Source organism: Asparagus officinalis, chromosome 9, assembly GCF_001876935.1.
Source record: "Asparagus officinalis chromosome 9, Aspof.V1, whole genome shotgun sequence".
NCBI classification, from domain to species: Eukaryota; Viridiplantae; Streptophyta; class Magnoliopsida; order Asparagales; family Asparagaceae; genus Asparagus; species Asparagus officinalis.
Genome location: NC_033802.1, coordinates 8311106 through 8327144, shown reverse-complemented (window position 1 = coordinate 8327144; position 16039 = coordinate 8311106). Strand labels below are relative to the sequence as shown.

General features: G+C 35.5%; 2 protein-coding genes across 4 annotated transcripts in view; both read right to left on the bottom strand.

Moving 5' to 3' along the window:
• Positions 1-4807, bottom strand: part of LOC109823158 — an 8516-nt gene extending 3709 nt beyond the window's left edge. The window contains exons 1-3 of the mRNA XM_020389444.1: positions 4616-4807; positions 3576-3712; positions 72-129 (exon numbers count right to left, since the gene is read on the bottom strand). Coding sequence (XP_020245033.1) covers positions 72-129; positions 3576-3712; positions 4616-4807 — 387 coding nt within the window. The remainder of the gene's footprint in view (positions 1-71; positions 130-3575; positions 3713-4615) is intronic.
• LOC109823902 (CMP-sialic acid transporter 4-like) overlaps positions 6885-16039 on the bottom strand; it is a 19806-nt gene continuing 10651 nt past the window's right edge. Inside the window, exons 7-17 of one of the 3 annotated variants that reach the window (XR_002242502.1) lie at positions 15505-15564; positions 13891-14013; positions 11369-11446; positions 11120-11189; positions 8768-8875; positions 8540-8673; positions 8387-8463; positions 7937-7985; positions 7783-7846; positions 7191-7253; positions 6885-7088 (exon numbers count right to left, since the gene is read on the bottom strand). Coding sequence is in view for 2 of the 3 variants with exons in the window: in XM_020390342.1 (XP_020245931.1) it covers positions 7796-7846; positions 7937-7985; positions 8387-8463; positions 8540-8673; positions 8768-8875; positions 11120-11189; positions 11369-11446; positions 13891-14013; positions 15505-15564 (750 nt within the window). In the remaining variant the exon portion in view is untranslated. Of the gene's footprint in view, positions 7254-7782; positions 7847-7936; positions 7986-8386; positions 8464-8539; positions 8674-8767; positions 8876-11119; positions 11190-11368; positions 11447-13890; positions 14014-15504; positions 15565-16039 lie in introns of all 3 variants that reach the window. The other 2 variants (XM_020390342.1, XM_020390341.1) reach the window with 2 other exon arrangements.

Sequence of the window (16039 nt, the reverse complement as noted above, 5' to 3'; positions counted from 1 at the left end):
AACGTTCATGTAAGATTACCAACAAAAAAATCAACAAGATAATAAATTTCTAACCAACAAGTACAGTGAACCAGCAAAGGAAGCCAACAAACTGCTGGCAAATAGTAATCTAGAAAAGGTACCAGCACACTGAAGATATGTGGAAGAAATTAGCTTACATTCAATGACATGTAGAACAAACTTCAAAACCATCATTCTAGTTAACACTGGAGTGGAACTTGCTTGCTTTCTTTTTTTTATTTTTTCTTTTCTTTTTTTTTAAATCATGCATTATACTCGTAAAAGTATATATTTTTTAAATTTCTTCACGAGTTTTCATTGAATTTACTTCTCATACACTTGCAAGACAACTAATTCATTTGGAATCTGAATGGATAAAAGCATTTCATTACTACCCATTTACAGAAACTTTTCCCAAGCTGGATACAAACTTGTCAAAACTTCATGTCCCATAAAAAAGCTACCTTTTGGTGGGTAGAAATTCTACCAGAACATGAGATTCGTACATCAGCCTTCTCACTTTCTACCTTGCATTTTGAACTTTGATAGAAGAATCTATGCTTAATGACTTTGCATTTTGAGGTATTAAAAAAGGGTCTCAACTCTTGGGTACAAAGGGAGAAACTAATACCACAGTTGAAGTGTAAAAAAATATCCTTCCCCAAAGTTCCATTTAAAGTTCAAATCTTCCTCCCCGACACTCTTCAGTAAAACCAAACTTTTCCCTAGAACTAAAGATTCCACCAAAAACCCATGTAAGATTCAAAGACCCATCAAATTTTTCACAAAGAACAAACAATAGATCTTAAATTCGGCAAAAGAGTCAATCGGTAGAAGAGCCAAGAGAAAAATTAAGCAGATAATTGAAGAAATATAAGAGGAGAGGTGTACCTCAATGGAGAAAGCTGCTGAGGTCTCCTCTTCAGAAGTTAGAGAGAGAGAGAGAGAGAGAGAGAGAGAGGATTTGATTGGACAAATTTTCAAAAGCAACCCATTTGATAAACTAATTGCAAAAAACGACCCATTTGGGATTTATTTAGAGAAACCGACCTGGTTTCAGCACTGTCGCTGAAACCAGGTCGGTTTTTCTAAAAAACTTTACGAAACTTCACGGGAGTTCAACTCCCGTGAAGTTTTTTCACATAACAAAACTTCACGGGAGTTGAACTCCCGTGAAGTTTCGGAATTTTTTTTTCAAAAACCGACCTGGTTTCAGCGCTGAGGCTGAAACCAGGTCGGTTTTTACAAATAAAACTGAAATGGGTCTTTTTTTGGGAATAGTTTATCAAATGGGTTGGTTTTGAAAATTTGTCCGCCAAAGTATTGTATCTGGAAGAAATTTTCAAAAAAGACCCTATCCAAACTTTTATCTCAAAATCGACCCATTCCAAACTTTATGACAGAAATCAACTCAGTTTTCGGTCACGTCAGCATCGTGCCAGGAACTGGGACGTTTTAAAAAAAAATTAAATTTCTAATTAGTCGTGGTTGGCAACCCCGACTAATTAGGATCACTCTTTGCCACCCTTAGAAACTCTGTGTGATTAGCAGAGCTAAAAAAGTCGGGGTTGCAAAATGCGACTATTTTGGTCGGCTTCCCAACTCCTACCATATGGAGACCATTCTAGGGATAGAAATGGTGGGGGTACACAACCCCGAGCATTTGGCAAACCATACCGCTTACGGTGCACGAAATGGTCGGGGTTCCCAACCCCAACCATTTGGCAGAGACCCTCTTCGATGTACCCTGGGGATAGAAATGGTCGAGGTTCCTAACCTCGACCATTGGCAGAGACCCTCCAGCCCACAAACTTGTTGGAAAATCTCTTTTTCTGCTAACGTATATCAATCCTCGACTAAAATTGTCAATTTTAACACAAACTCTCTTGCTACACATATATCAATTTATAATCAATTTCAGTCACAAATAAACACATATCTATATTACATCTATAACCAATTTCAAACAAAAACATAATATGTAATTCACTTACTGAAAAAATCCTATCATAATCATAGCGTCCAACTAGCATTTCAAACACAAACATCATAAAACAAGCAATATCGAAATTTAGCAAATGTTTAGAACTCTCTTTCCTCTCGCTCTCCCTCTTGCTCTTCTTCTTCTTCCTCTCCCCCTTCCCTGTTCGCCTTCAACATGAGCTTGGATGACCTCATCGTCAGGTTGTGTGTGAACGTGTGAGCGCATGACATCATCATCGATTTGAACCTGCTGTGAACATTCGGCTTGAGCCTGTTGTGAACATCCGGCTTCGTCGTGTGCACAACTTGAGCCCGCCCTCGTGTGTCCTCCGACATGTCGACGCTCGTACCCTATGATTCGTTCTTGACGTCTATCACGATTTGCATGACGCGTCTTTCTAAGAGCAAACCAAACTTTCGTATGATGCAAACAAATGTATTCCTCTCCCCTGGCTCGGTAGTCGATCTCAATGCATCATGTGCAATAGAAACAACCTCATCGAGTTCTTGTACCTATAAAATAAAAAGCAGAAGAGGATTATTAGCAATTGGATGATATTAAAATAATAATCACAAATTAATTGTATATTTTGCCTATCTACTTACCAACTCTCTCTCAACTAGACCTCTCGGTGTGTACTCCTTAGGTGTTTTGTTCTCTCGAAATATCCATCAAGTACACATCTAGTTCCGGTGCATCAGCTCTCTTCATCAGTACAACATCCTCCCTCAACTCACAATTCTCAATGTAAGCTTGACGAATTATCTTCCAATTTTGATGATGTGCTCCTTTTCAGGGATTTCGCTCTATTCTTTCTACAGGATCTGGAATATGTTATTTTAATCCAAATTGTCAAAACACACGATCGGGCACGTCCATTTCGAAAATCTCAAAATATATAATCGATACTCAGGCACGCCATATATTTTTACCATCTCTGCAAATATCTGATAGTGAAGCTAAAACCAGTTTATAGGGCATCTACTTGACCTATAAAGAAAATATAGAAATTTACATATCAGTCAACATATGATATATTTATCGAATATAGTTAGATTATGATTTTATGTCTGTTCACCCTCCGTTTGTCGTACTAGTAAAAGTTTTCATGACCCTTTGGGGAGGTTTGGCAATATCTGAAAACATTCCATATATATGATAAAGGTTTAGTATAGATTGAAATAAATGTATAAAATTACATGTAATCGTAAATATTAAAAACTAATATATCTGCATCCTAATGGAATCTGACCATTGAGAGCGCGAGTCTCCCTCAAATCTGGTGTTCCTAAATGTCATCTTCCCATGACCATATTTGCAGCAAAGTGAGGTAACCTTTGAATTCTTTATTTTGCACGAATGTCATTTTGTCATCTCCCTATAGAGATTAGCTAACACTACATTCCCCCAAGATAATTCTCCTCACTCCTCAAACTCCTCAAGAAGTGGTAACCATCTAACATCTACTGAATCCTTAGTTGAATTCGAAAATAGAATGGTACTGATCATATGGAGTATATACACATGGGCATAGCTCTTGACGATTTCATCAGTTACATTAATCGGTGCATTCATGTAATTATTTCATAACCACTCAAGCTTGATCTTACTACCCTTCATATTAGAAGCTTGACTCAGTAATCGTTCACACATTCCTCTCCAGTTGAAGTCATTGGTGCCCATAACAGCATCTCCATCCACTTTGAGGCCAAGTAAAACCCCTACATCCTACATCATGTAGAGTATTACTTGACTCTCATAGGAGGTAACACATTAAGAATATATAATTGAATACGTAAAAAAACCACTCCTAATTTTTAATGTTCTCAACCTCCACAACCGCGAAAGCTAAAAGAAATAAGCCACCATCTGCCCTGCTATAGCAACAAGCAATATACCTTTATATTTACCATATAAGTGTTTGTCATCAATGCTAAGAATCGGCCACAAAATTTAAATTCATCGATCGAAGGACCAAATGCCCAAAATACAGAGGCAAATTGATAAACTCCCAGACTGATCTCTTTAGTTATAAGTTTGTATTCATATCCATGATTGCTTCTTTTGACCGCATCAAGATATTGAGGAAGTGCCGCGTAAGGCTTCTCCCAATCACCAAATATTTTTTCATCCCAATTCTCCTTGCATTCCATGCTTTACTATATGATATTTCAATGAACCTAGTATCTAGCACTATATCAATTATATTACCAGGAGTTAGTTTAAGCTTCTTCTTTAATTTTGGTATAATCAACCGTACTATATAAAAGGCAAATGCACCACTAAGATATTGCTCTAATATCGGATTGATTCATGTGTGAACATCGTAGTATTCTGTATCCTACAATGCCCATTAGTTTTCTTTCCGACAAATGCATATAACTTCCAAGGACATACGTAATTATCTTTATTTCCCTCGGCTTGACATTTTATTTCTGTATTCATAAAACAAATTGTAGTATAACATGTGTGATTGCTTTTAACTTGCTTGAATTTGACATTATTTTTGATAGAGTAATTATGAATAGCATCAACCAATTAGTCCTTAGTCTTGAATAAATGTCCAACTTTAAAAGTGAAGTCCTCATCTCTTCTACCAGTCGAACTTTGGCCGATGCCAATATCTTATACTATGGAAGAACGAATCCACTCATCATCTTCAAACTCATCGGGAGTAAGCTCTTCATACTGAACATATTCATTATTAACATAAGCCTCATCAAGCCATTCAAGATTTTCTTCAACATCTTCAATCACAAATTGCACGATGTTAATTGGTGTACTATTATGTTCTTCACCTTTAGATTTGTTACTTTTTTTCATCCTCTTCAATAGCTGCCCCTCTTAACAACCTCAAATTTTCATATGGGGCTTCATTATTTTTAACATTTGATGTTCCCGCAAATGAATGTGCACTTAGATATTGAAATTGAGTCCGCTCCGTTTCACTCGAAGAAGAAAGAAAACCGGCAGACTCAACTCCCAAATCTAACATGTGTGAGAATTCTCCTGGAGATTTGAATATTTGGCACGAACTATATGAAAACTTTTTAATAAACAATTCTACCATTGGTTGTGACTTGCTCAAATTAAACATAATACTCATTTGATGATCGTTTGAGATCTCAATTTCGGACATTCTATCAAAAGTTATGGGCCAATTGTATATTATTTTTAGTCGGTACTCTCGTGGATCAATTTTAGTAACTCGTTGTAATTCCTTAATCAAGTCAAAGTAACTACATGATTCTGAGATTATTAACAGCGTCGTTACCCCTCCAACATTCATTAGCATATTATTCATTCCATAATTACTTTCCCACCATAAGAGCAAGCAATAAAAACCATATTGTTCAACCTATGAAAAAAAATTAGATGTTATCATTCAAATTCTAATCAAATTCTAAAAATTCTAAAAAAATTTATCAGACCATTGAATAAGAGAGGAAAACCCTAGATGCAAATAATCTCATAATCCTATAACTATAATTTTGATCAAAAACCCTAAACTCCAAAATGAAAACCCTAAACTCTAAAATTGAGCATTCTATGCCCTAGAATTTTAATTTTAATTAAAAAATCCACACACAAAGAATTTAAACCACCACAAAGATAGTGATATATTATATTTTAAACCCTAAAAGTTGGATTTTGATGAAAATCCTAGATTTGAATGTTGAAGAAGAGAGAAAAACCCTAGATTTTTAAATGTTAAAAGAGGAGAAAATGAAGAGAAATTACCCTAAAAATCTTTTGCAAACTTCGTCGTTGAATTTCGACCACAAAAATGGGGTTGGGAGACTTGGGTAGGCGAACGATTGGGAGAGACCAGAGTTAGAGAGAGAGAGAGAGAGAGAGAGAGAGAGAGAGAGAGAAATCGATACTGTGAGGGAAGAGGGGATCGGTTGGTAATTTAGCGAGCAAGCCCCACCATAAATAGTCGAGGTTAGGCCTCGACTATTTGGTCCCTTACCGATTCCCCATTTTCGAGCGAGGGGGAGAGTCTGCCAAATTATCAAGGTTGGCAACCCCGACCATTTTGGTTTGAGTCTGCCAAACGATCAGGGTTGGAAACCCCGACCATTTTGGTTTCAGAATATAAAGATTTAAGGGACTAACAGCCAAAAAACCCCCCATCATATAACTCGTACATTTCAGGTTTAATTAGCTGTATCCCACATGAAATTTCAACTCAACATTGCGTTAACAATCATAGAACATACTTAGCGTACCTCTTGTTAACTAAGACCTTTAAGAATGAGTGATATCTCAACTGTCAACTAGGGGTGCATTTGGTCCGGATACGACTCGGATATGATGCTTATCATATCCATACCTGCTTACTCATACCGGATACGGAGCGGATATACCTCGGTAAGAAAAATTCATATCTATATCCGCTAAAATCGGATATGGTTACGGATATACATGCAGATATATAAGCGGAAATGTACATGAATACAAAACGGGTATGAGAAAACTAGTTAGTATTGAGAAAAATATATAGTTTATGGGATACAAACGAGTTCGTTAATATGTTTATTATAACTAAAAAGTTAAGATTAGACATATTGATCATCAAAAAGTTTAAGATTCAGATATTACGAATACGAATATTTTACTATAAAACCATATATGTAATCATATCCTATCGGTTATAGATTTGAGTTACCATATCCTTATCCTAACGGATACGGTTACGGATATTTTGTCGGATACAAATACAGTTTAGCACCCCTACTGTCAACTTTCAATGACTCACAATAAATGTATTTTTTTTAATTTAAGAGAAAAAACTACCTATCTTTTTTTTTAAGAACTCAATAATGTATATCCACCTTTACAGTGTTGATTAATGGTAATGTAATGCAATGTAATAATCAAAGTAAATATCTTGACATGAATAAAAAAAATCCAGTATTTGTATAATTAAAAGAATAGGGTTGATGTACATTCCAATATTACAAGTAAAATCTAAAGCGCCAAAAGCAAATTAAATGTAGGGTATAAAACATAGAAATCGCTGCGAGCAAAAATTGATGTGAGGTCAAAGATTATATCGCTTGGACATGATACATTGTCTTTCAACTTCATCGCTCTCCATCTATAAGATATCGGATGGAAGGATGAGCAAAGAATATAAATCTGTACTCCATCTGAAGCAAAGTATGTTATTTATTGTGCCTAGAACTGGTTAGGTTTGTACCAGGTCTAGTCAAAATAATCTCCAAAATTTTCCTGTCGCAGAAAACATAGTACCTCAAAGTTCCTGCAATAAATCATGGAAATGAAAAGAACGTAGTCAAGTAATGCTCATTCACAAACATATAAAGAGAGGTAATGAGCTTGGAATATTTCAAAAGTGGGTCTAAGCTCATGCACCTAATTAGAATGTCAATGATTTTTAATGCTCAAGGCTGTAGTTTTGAGTCTCCTAACTCATCTTCGAGTAGTATGGATATATGTTTCAGATTCATTGTCAAATACGGTACACTTCCAAGGCGCTCAAGAATCAAGTCGGAAAATAAGTTATTGTTGACAAATATGGATATTAGAATGTTAATGAAATTTGTGCATATTTATACTTTCTCAATTTCTACAAATAGATGCATGCTTTCTAAGTTGTTAAAATAGAATAAGGAATAGTAGAAGGTTTGCTAGGTTATATAGGACCAAACACACAAATTAATTTATAACCTCTGGCGATCTTAATGACTGCAGGACAAGTAAAAAATAGTAAAATATCTCATTTTATGACCAAGTTCAGGGACAAATAATATTAGGGATTTGAGTCATACCTTCGGAGTGACATCAAGTGGGCAGAAGGGGTTTCCTCTCATCATGCACTACACGATGGCTAGCCTGGAAATAAGAGTAGTGTTAAGGTTAAGAAACTTTATTTATTATTTATTTATTTGCATGAAAAAAGGTAAAACATAAAAGTTTCCTTACATCCTCAGTGGCACCAGCAGTCATATCTAAGAAGGAAGCATCCATGGATCTGAAAATACAATAACATTGATGTTATTACTAGAATATCATGCAAGAAAGGTCAATTGGGAAAGCACGACTTGAAAGATAACTCCAGTGTTTGCCTCGGACATGACATAGCTCTTTAGACTTAATCCAACCTAGGTGTCGTGTTAAAGCAGTTAAGTCTAGCTTACAGAGGAAAAGATCTGGTTTATGACATCATATGCAATAAACCTAACTAAGCATGTTCAACTCTTTGAAGATCCCCAATATATGCATCTGGTAATGTAAGCCAGATCATCAAAGTCGCTGAAGGAATGATACACCATTGGATTTCTAGTTTAATCTTTTTTATTCGATAATAATGAAAATCAGACACAGCACGAAAGAAATACTAACCGGCCCAAATAAACAAATCTATCTACGAACCTGCTATTTTGAGCATCGAGCGCTTCTAGTGTTCCGTTTGGAGCATTGTCTTTAACTTTCGCAAGTGGTGAAAAGAACTAATAGAGAACGAAAGTAGTTAATATCAGGAGAACAAACAATTGACAATATAAGAATTTTTCATCACACAGTTACCTGATGCATCGATATAAACACTATTGAAATCCCCAGCATAAAGTTTGCAGTCAGAGGATGGCCAAATAATACAGCAGATGCTATCCCAGTAAAAATGGTCGCGACAGTTGATGAATATTTCTTCAAAATTGTATCTGTACATATCATTAAGGCAATCAACTATTTAGCTTTAGTTTTTTTTCCTGAAAAAAATTAACAATCCCAACACATAATAGAATCACAACTTACCTGCATATTTGAAAAAGAATGAGGATAGTATGCCTTGTGCTGCATTATTCAATATGAGTAGCATTGTGGCCTTTGAGTGGCCTTGAAGGATATCAAAGCTGCTGGGCCCTGTACAATTCATAACACCCGGCAAGATATTTGAGCATCACAGCATGTAGTTTGGAGCATGAACATGAATACGAATTATACTAAGGTAAAGAGAGCAAAAACGGCGCCGCAGCGCCGCTACACCGCCACCACCCACGCCCCCCCCCCACACACATATATATATATATATATTATATATATATAATATATATATATATATATATATGAGAGAAATGGAGAAACTTGGTACAATTTGCTCCAAACAACTTGATAGTGATGTGGCCTAATCTTGTCCCTAATATCTACATTGGATTTGGTGAAGGGTGGTTGGGCTCTATCTTCGAGGTGTGATGTAGGGGCAAGATTATGCCACATCACTACCAAGTTGTTTTAGTAACTTGGTACAAGGTTCTCCATATTTCTCTCTCTCTCTCTCTCTCTCTCTCTCTCTGCTCTCTCTATATTATATATATATAATTATATATATATATATATATATATATATATTATATATATATCACATGTATTTACATGAAGTTCCATACCAGCTAAAAGAAGTTCATCAATTGGCATGTTTACCTCTTTATGGAACAATAACTATTCCTAACAAAAACCTGCAAGGAATAACTTCGTGGAAAAATATATGCACCTAAAAGAAATTAAGAAACAAAGGTCACTGAAGAAAGTCTTTCCTTGGACAGAATCTGTGATTTAACAGGGGAACAGGTGACAGACACGAGTTATTACAATTCAGATGTTGAGACACTGGAGTATACGAGTGTGGGTGGAGATACCAACAACTGAAAGATGAACAAACTTTCAGTAGAGGAACTGCTACTTCTTTACCAAGCTTACAAGTATCCCCTATAAGTTGTTGCAACAATAGTCATTGCTGACTGAAAACAATATTACTTGAAGCTTATTTTCTGAACATGGGGATGTGTATGGAGCATATTTAGAGATGGAAGTGAACCAAATAATTTACAAACAGTTTGGTTCTTATTAGTCTAGCTATTCTATCAAATTCAATTTGATTCCTTATTGTACAATAAACAAACAATTTTTAATATTCAATTCATAAACGAATAGAATTTAATGAAATGTATATTTGATTTGCTGGGTCATTAAATATTCATTTAAGTTTAATATTTATTAAATGGTAGATTGGAATTTTTTTTAATTTATTAGTTAACATAAACTTAAATGGAAAAGCAATTTAGAGGGAAAATCAACAAAATATAATGCTTTGAAGGATATATTTAAAATATATAAAATTAGAAGGGTGAATATGCAAAAAAACTCCAAGTAATAGAAAGGCAAAAAGACATGTCAACTCCAAGGTTCAAACCAAGGACCTTCTATTTGGAAGCCAAAGCCCCCAGCTGAATGGGCTAACAAATATTAGTGAATATGTGTTCACTGAATATTCAATGAATCAGATATGAGCATCACTGTGATATTCGACTCAAATTCAAATTCGAATATTTCAACTTCAACCGAATTCAAATACACTGATATTTGATTCAGTCATTTTCCGCCCTAAGGATATTACCCTTTTTCTTTTTTTTCTTTTTTTCCTTTTGTAATTTGCTAAGCATATTACCTTGAGATGCAAAGAAATTGATCAAATCTTACAACAGATTTTCAACCCATTTCAATTCTCTCAGCGCTGAAGTCCTTGCCAACTCAAATACTGCAGAAAATAATTGCTATAACACCTTGAAGGCTAGTTGGCAGGTAGTCTAATCTATCACATCAATCATGCAATTTAACTCATTTATCCGCCGAGCAGCTCTGCAAGATTGTATAGGTCTTGAAAACTGTCCGGATTTAAAAGATGAGAAGCTAAGATTTGCTATAGAGAATCACATCCATAATTGAGGCTAGAAGCCAATGACCAAACAGAAACATAAGCCTAATCAACAGAAAGCATCACATTTTCATGTAGAAAGTTGAGGAATTTTAGATTTTTATTTTAGATCTCTCTAGATTTTTTATTTGTCTTTTGTTTTTACTTTTTACATACATTTAAAAACGCTCTTGAATTGCCACTAAAGTTCTTAAAACCTATGTCATACCCTGCTGCTTTGTTATACTTTCCACTTTCCAACACTGCCATGCATTTGTCACCAAACATAACTGAAGGACAAATTTTCTTGCAAATCTAATGAAGCGATTCTAGAGACAACTTCCCTGACTTTGTTAACAGAAGTTTTCCAACAACCAAAAGTTCGCAAAAAAACGAATCAGATCTAGATAGTATACCTTTAAATATCGCAATTCCAACAATGGCAAGAAAGTTGAATATGGCACCATAGCCATATAGAAATAGGTTCTGCAAATATTATAACAGAAATCAGAAAGTTAAAAAGCATACAAGCAAGAAAAATTTCATTAGCAAAATTCATTTAACTTGATTGGTAAATCAAGGAAATTCTTGCAGTAAAGGATGCGTCCATCGGTCATATTTCCTGAAGTCTTAAATAGCAACTGCACTAGGGGTCAAAGGGTCACCTGAAGGTAAATACTTGTATCAAACTGGCTTTTCAACGCATATTCATTGTAGACAGACGCCATTGATGGCACTGTTACCTGAAAATTATACATCAAAAGGTAAATACAAATAGCATGTGAACAATAGAAGAAATGGAAACACAAGTGGTTGTCTATTTCAACTTATGAGCAAATTCATATAATATAGTTTCATCTGCAATTCAATTCCAGTTTTCATTTCCAACCAGAAAGGAATCAATGAATTTCTTAGCAGAAAAAAGTCAACCTTTCAACAAGGTTTACTGATAGAGCATCTATTCACTTGAATAACGCCAACTAACTATTGAATTTCATAGAACATATCCAAAGGAAATTTAACAGTTATTTCAGATTGTAATGGGAGAATCAAATAGGAGGCAAATATCTGTTACATAATAGCAAATGTAATAAGATATCAAAGATTAGACAAAAATAAAAAATGATCAAAGCTAGTTTGACAATCATGAAGTTAATCATCAGATAAAACTTGTGCAAAAATCAAGGGGGGACAACGATGAGCTTTTCAAGTTAAAAGGATTAAGCTTGTTGTTAAACATGCTGAAGTTTTCATAGAAACGAAGTTACAGAAAACACCACTAACAACAGGCTTCTGGAAAATTCAAGACCCTGTAGCAACCATTTCTAATATTTCAACCAAGGATGGCCTCTGACCTAGAGGAAGGACAATTGGGAACATGGATCCCCAGATGTGTTACCAAGTTCTCCTTACCTACTGCACCTCCTGTCAAAGTTCTCGTTATGGTGCTTGTTTTGAAAAACCACCTCCCAAAACCAGTTAAAGGACTTTGTTCTGGATGTTTGATAAACACTAAGTAGAGCAACTTGGTTTCCCCTTGACATTTAACTTCAGCCATCCTCTCCTAAGATTTTCTGTGCAAAGAATAACACAGTGGCCGATCACCTAAGCCTGTCCTAACAAGAGACTTTCTTCCAGAAAACAGATAAATGGCCACCATTGGAAGATGGTTCCTCTCCTCAGCATCCACCTATTCGCCATCGTAACTTAATATTATCTTCTTGTTGACCACCAAAAACACCAGCATCACCACCTAAATCTCTCCTTCCAATTTAATTTACGAGCCAGCTAGATGTAAAATTTGTAAAAGATCACACATGACATAAAGCTAAGCTATTTCCCAAGAAGTCTCCCTTGTGCATATATGGTGTATTCTGGAGTATCTCGAAGCTATTTGTACCTCCAAGAAGGTATGATATTTGTGTCTATTGGATATCTTTTATTTGTTTTTAATTTCTCTAGTTGAAATTGCATGTCATCTGCTTCAGAAAGATTGCTTCAGCGTACCTTGGCGTGATTCATTACTTTGCCCACATTATTTTCTGTTTTTTTACTCTTAACCTTGTTGTTCATCATACTTTAAATTCATCAGTTCATGTGGACTTTGTATTCAGATTTCAGACTTGTAGCTACACTAGTGTGTTTATTCTTCATGTTGCTTTCTCATCTTTCATGTTCTTCATTGCACAGGCCCTGTGACTTGTGGGTATGGGCCAACATTCTAATGTGGTTTTGTCTGTCAGTTTCCTTTCATTAGCTTAAACTAGCTCGTTTCTCGGGACTGAACTTTCCTTTGGGAAGTTCTCTCAAACCCATCAGCTTTCTAGCTTAATAAAACTATTAAATATCCAGTTCACTGCTGCTTTATCTAAAAAAAAAGAGCTCCTTCAGAAAAGCATTCACAACGAGTTTGTGAACACGGCTTATACACTCTAGATTTTAACTGGTAATGGAACAAGAATGAAGCAATACATTTAAGGAGATTGCTTCAGCACACCCCCAAATTGTTTAATCAAATACTGATGACACACAAAAAACCACCATCATTATCTCCATCAAAATTTTCCAACTATATATCAGTGCTGAAAGCACTACTTCGCAGGGTAGGTATTCATATTCGATGGAAATTTTGATAACTTATCTTAATTAGAGGCCCACTGCTAGCTTCCCTTTTTCTTTTTCTTTTTCTTTTTCTTTTTCTTTTTCTTTTTTTATCTCCATCCTCTCTAACTGGATTCAACTCTGCCACCTTAGGAAGATAAACAACAAACTACATCGTGATCTTCAACCACCTCTTCTATCTAATAATGATCAGTATCACGAGTGTCTCTTTGTTTGTAACTCCTTCAAGTATAATAGTCCTCACCATCCCCATAACTCATTGATTCCTCCATCAATATCATTAACTCGTAACTCCTTGGAATCACATCATTCTCTATTCAAGCTCTACAGTCCTCTGATTACTGGTGAATAAAAAGAGAGTGAGGTCCTACCAATGATAAAAAGTACGGCTTCTCTGAAGGGAGAAAATAAATCTTTGCTTTCCCAAATTACGCTTACTTAAAAATAAAATTTAATATACGGAACAGCAGAGGATAACTCTGCATTTAAAACATACAATAGTGACCCAATAAAATATTTTATACTAACATTAAATAAAGAAATAATTTACATGTAACAAACTTACAAATATCAATGTGTAGAAGTAAGCAATCGTTGCAACCGGAAGATCAAGTGCAGTAGTACCGCCTGGTTGTGAACGAAGTTGATTAACACTGATCCCAATAAGCAAGAGGGCAAGAGCTTCCCACTGTCCATCAACAAAAGAACACAGAATAATTAGAATACAGTAGCAGAGAATCAGAATGTCATTTCATCGTCATCTAAGCCTTCTCCCATCAAAATGGGTTGGCTATAGAGCGGTAAACTATATGGTGAAGATTCTGTAGAAGTTTTTTTATAAAACTAAATGTAAGCGAACTTGATGTTAAAGAGGGGAGGGGGGAGGACTTGGGGAGGTTACAATGCTAACCATTCTAAAATTGTGTTTGTTTATATTTTTTAGTAAATGAGGGCAAGGATTGGGAGGGTTGAAAAGAAGCAAATTTCCTCACTTTCTTAACTCTCTTAAAGTGGATGGATTGGGAGAGAAGGGGTTGGATTTTAAGTGAATTGCTCACTTCTCTTCCTCGTTTCTACTTTAAACAAACACAAATTAGTTCTACCACTCTCCATACCTCTCCATCCCCTAATTTCCTATCCAAATACAATTAGTTGCATCACTCTCTCTTCCTCTCCTTTCCCTCCCCTTAGGTTTACTTCAATCATTCCCCCACCCCGCCCCCAACCCACGCGAGTGTGCGAAAAACCTTCTTTTCTATCCAAACCAATCATATAATTTTGCAAGAATCCAGTAAGAACCATATGATGGTCTTCGGATCACCTGATAGGTCAATTTGGCCTGTAGGCGATCTACCTTACTGATATATCCTTAAATCCGTACCTTAAAGTCTGTGTCACTAGACTAAAACTCTGAAGTTGTGGTGAAGGTTGAAGTTCATAATCTTATATTCTAACACGCCCCGCAGTTTGAACGCCCTTTTTAATGGGCGGAAAAATGGACTTACGCAGTAGTATCTATTTTTTTTAATCTGCTTCGAATTTGTGGCCTCTAATATTTGAACCGTGTTTGCTTTGATTGCCTACCTTACAGATACGCCTTCAAATCCGTACCTTTAAAGTCCGTGTCACTAGACTGAAACTACGAAATTGTGGTGAAGGTTGAGGTTCATAATTTTATATTCTAAAATGCCCCGCAATTTGAGCGTCCTTTTTGTATGGGCAGAAAATTAGACTCACACAGTAGCATTTATTTTTTAAATCTGTTTCGAATTTATGGCCTCTAATATTTGAACCTTATTTGCTCTGATATCATCTTAAAGTCTCTATCAGTATACCAAAACCGTAAAGTTCTGGTGAGGGCTGAGGGTTATTGTTTCTCTCAGAGAGTGAAAATCCTAAGGGGAAGGGAAAATAAGATAAATTTTAACTAGGGATGCATCTTTGAAGCATGACATGAGCCAAAGAGCAAAAAGAGCACATTTGTAAGAGAATTAGACTCAGAAATATATAAATCGGAATCCCAGAGAAAATTTATGCAAATTATGCATAAATTGTCCTTCATGAGAGTGTCTCTTAATTTAATCTCCCTCAAGAATGCATATCAACAAGTTTATATGTTTGACTCTTTGATAGCTAGAATTATCAACAGGATAAGAGTCACTCCAAAGTGTAAACATGCCTGAATTATGGAAAAGCGCCTTCTCATGACCATCTTTAAAAGGACAGCAATAACCAAAACCTGCAAATGCACGCAGAATAAATAAAATAAGAGTTAAATATCTCCCAGAAAAGGGATGAAAAGCAAAAGGCATATTTAATATTGAAGCATGAGGTGAAGAGTGCGGACTACAAGCAAATGGCAACGAGAATCTAAGAAAACAATATAAAGAAGGTTTAGGTCAACTTCAAAAGTCTCCCAGAAGAAATCCTCTAATAGCTATATATAACCAAACAAGTACTTGAGTTAACATAACAAGTTGTCTCACAAATTTCCACATGCATGTAACCAGAAGATAACTGAACGACGTGTACAGAGATGTTAGAAGGAAACACTTTTTTATATCATAAGATGCAGCTACTGCTCCACCAAAGATGTATAGAACTGAACGACATGTACAGAAATGTTAGAAGGTAACACAAACTCTTTTTGATATCATAAGATGCAGCTTCTGCTCGTATAGAAATATAGGAAAACTAATACAGAATGTGATATA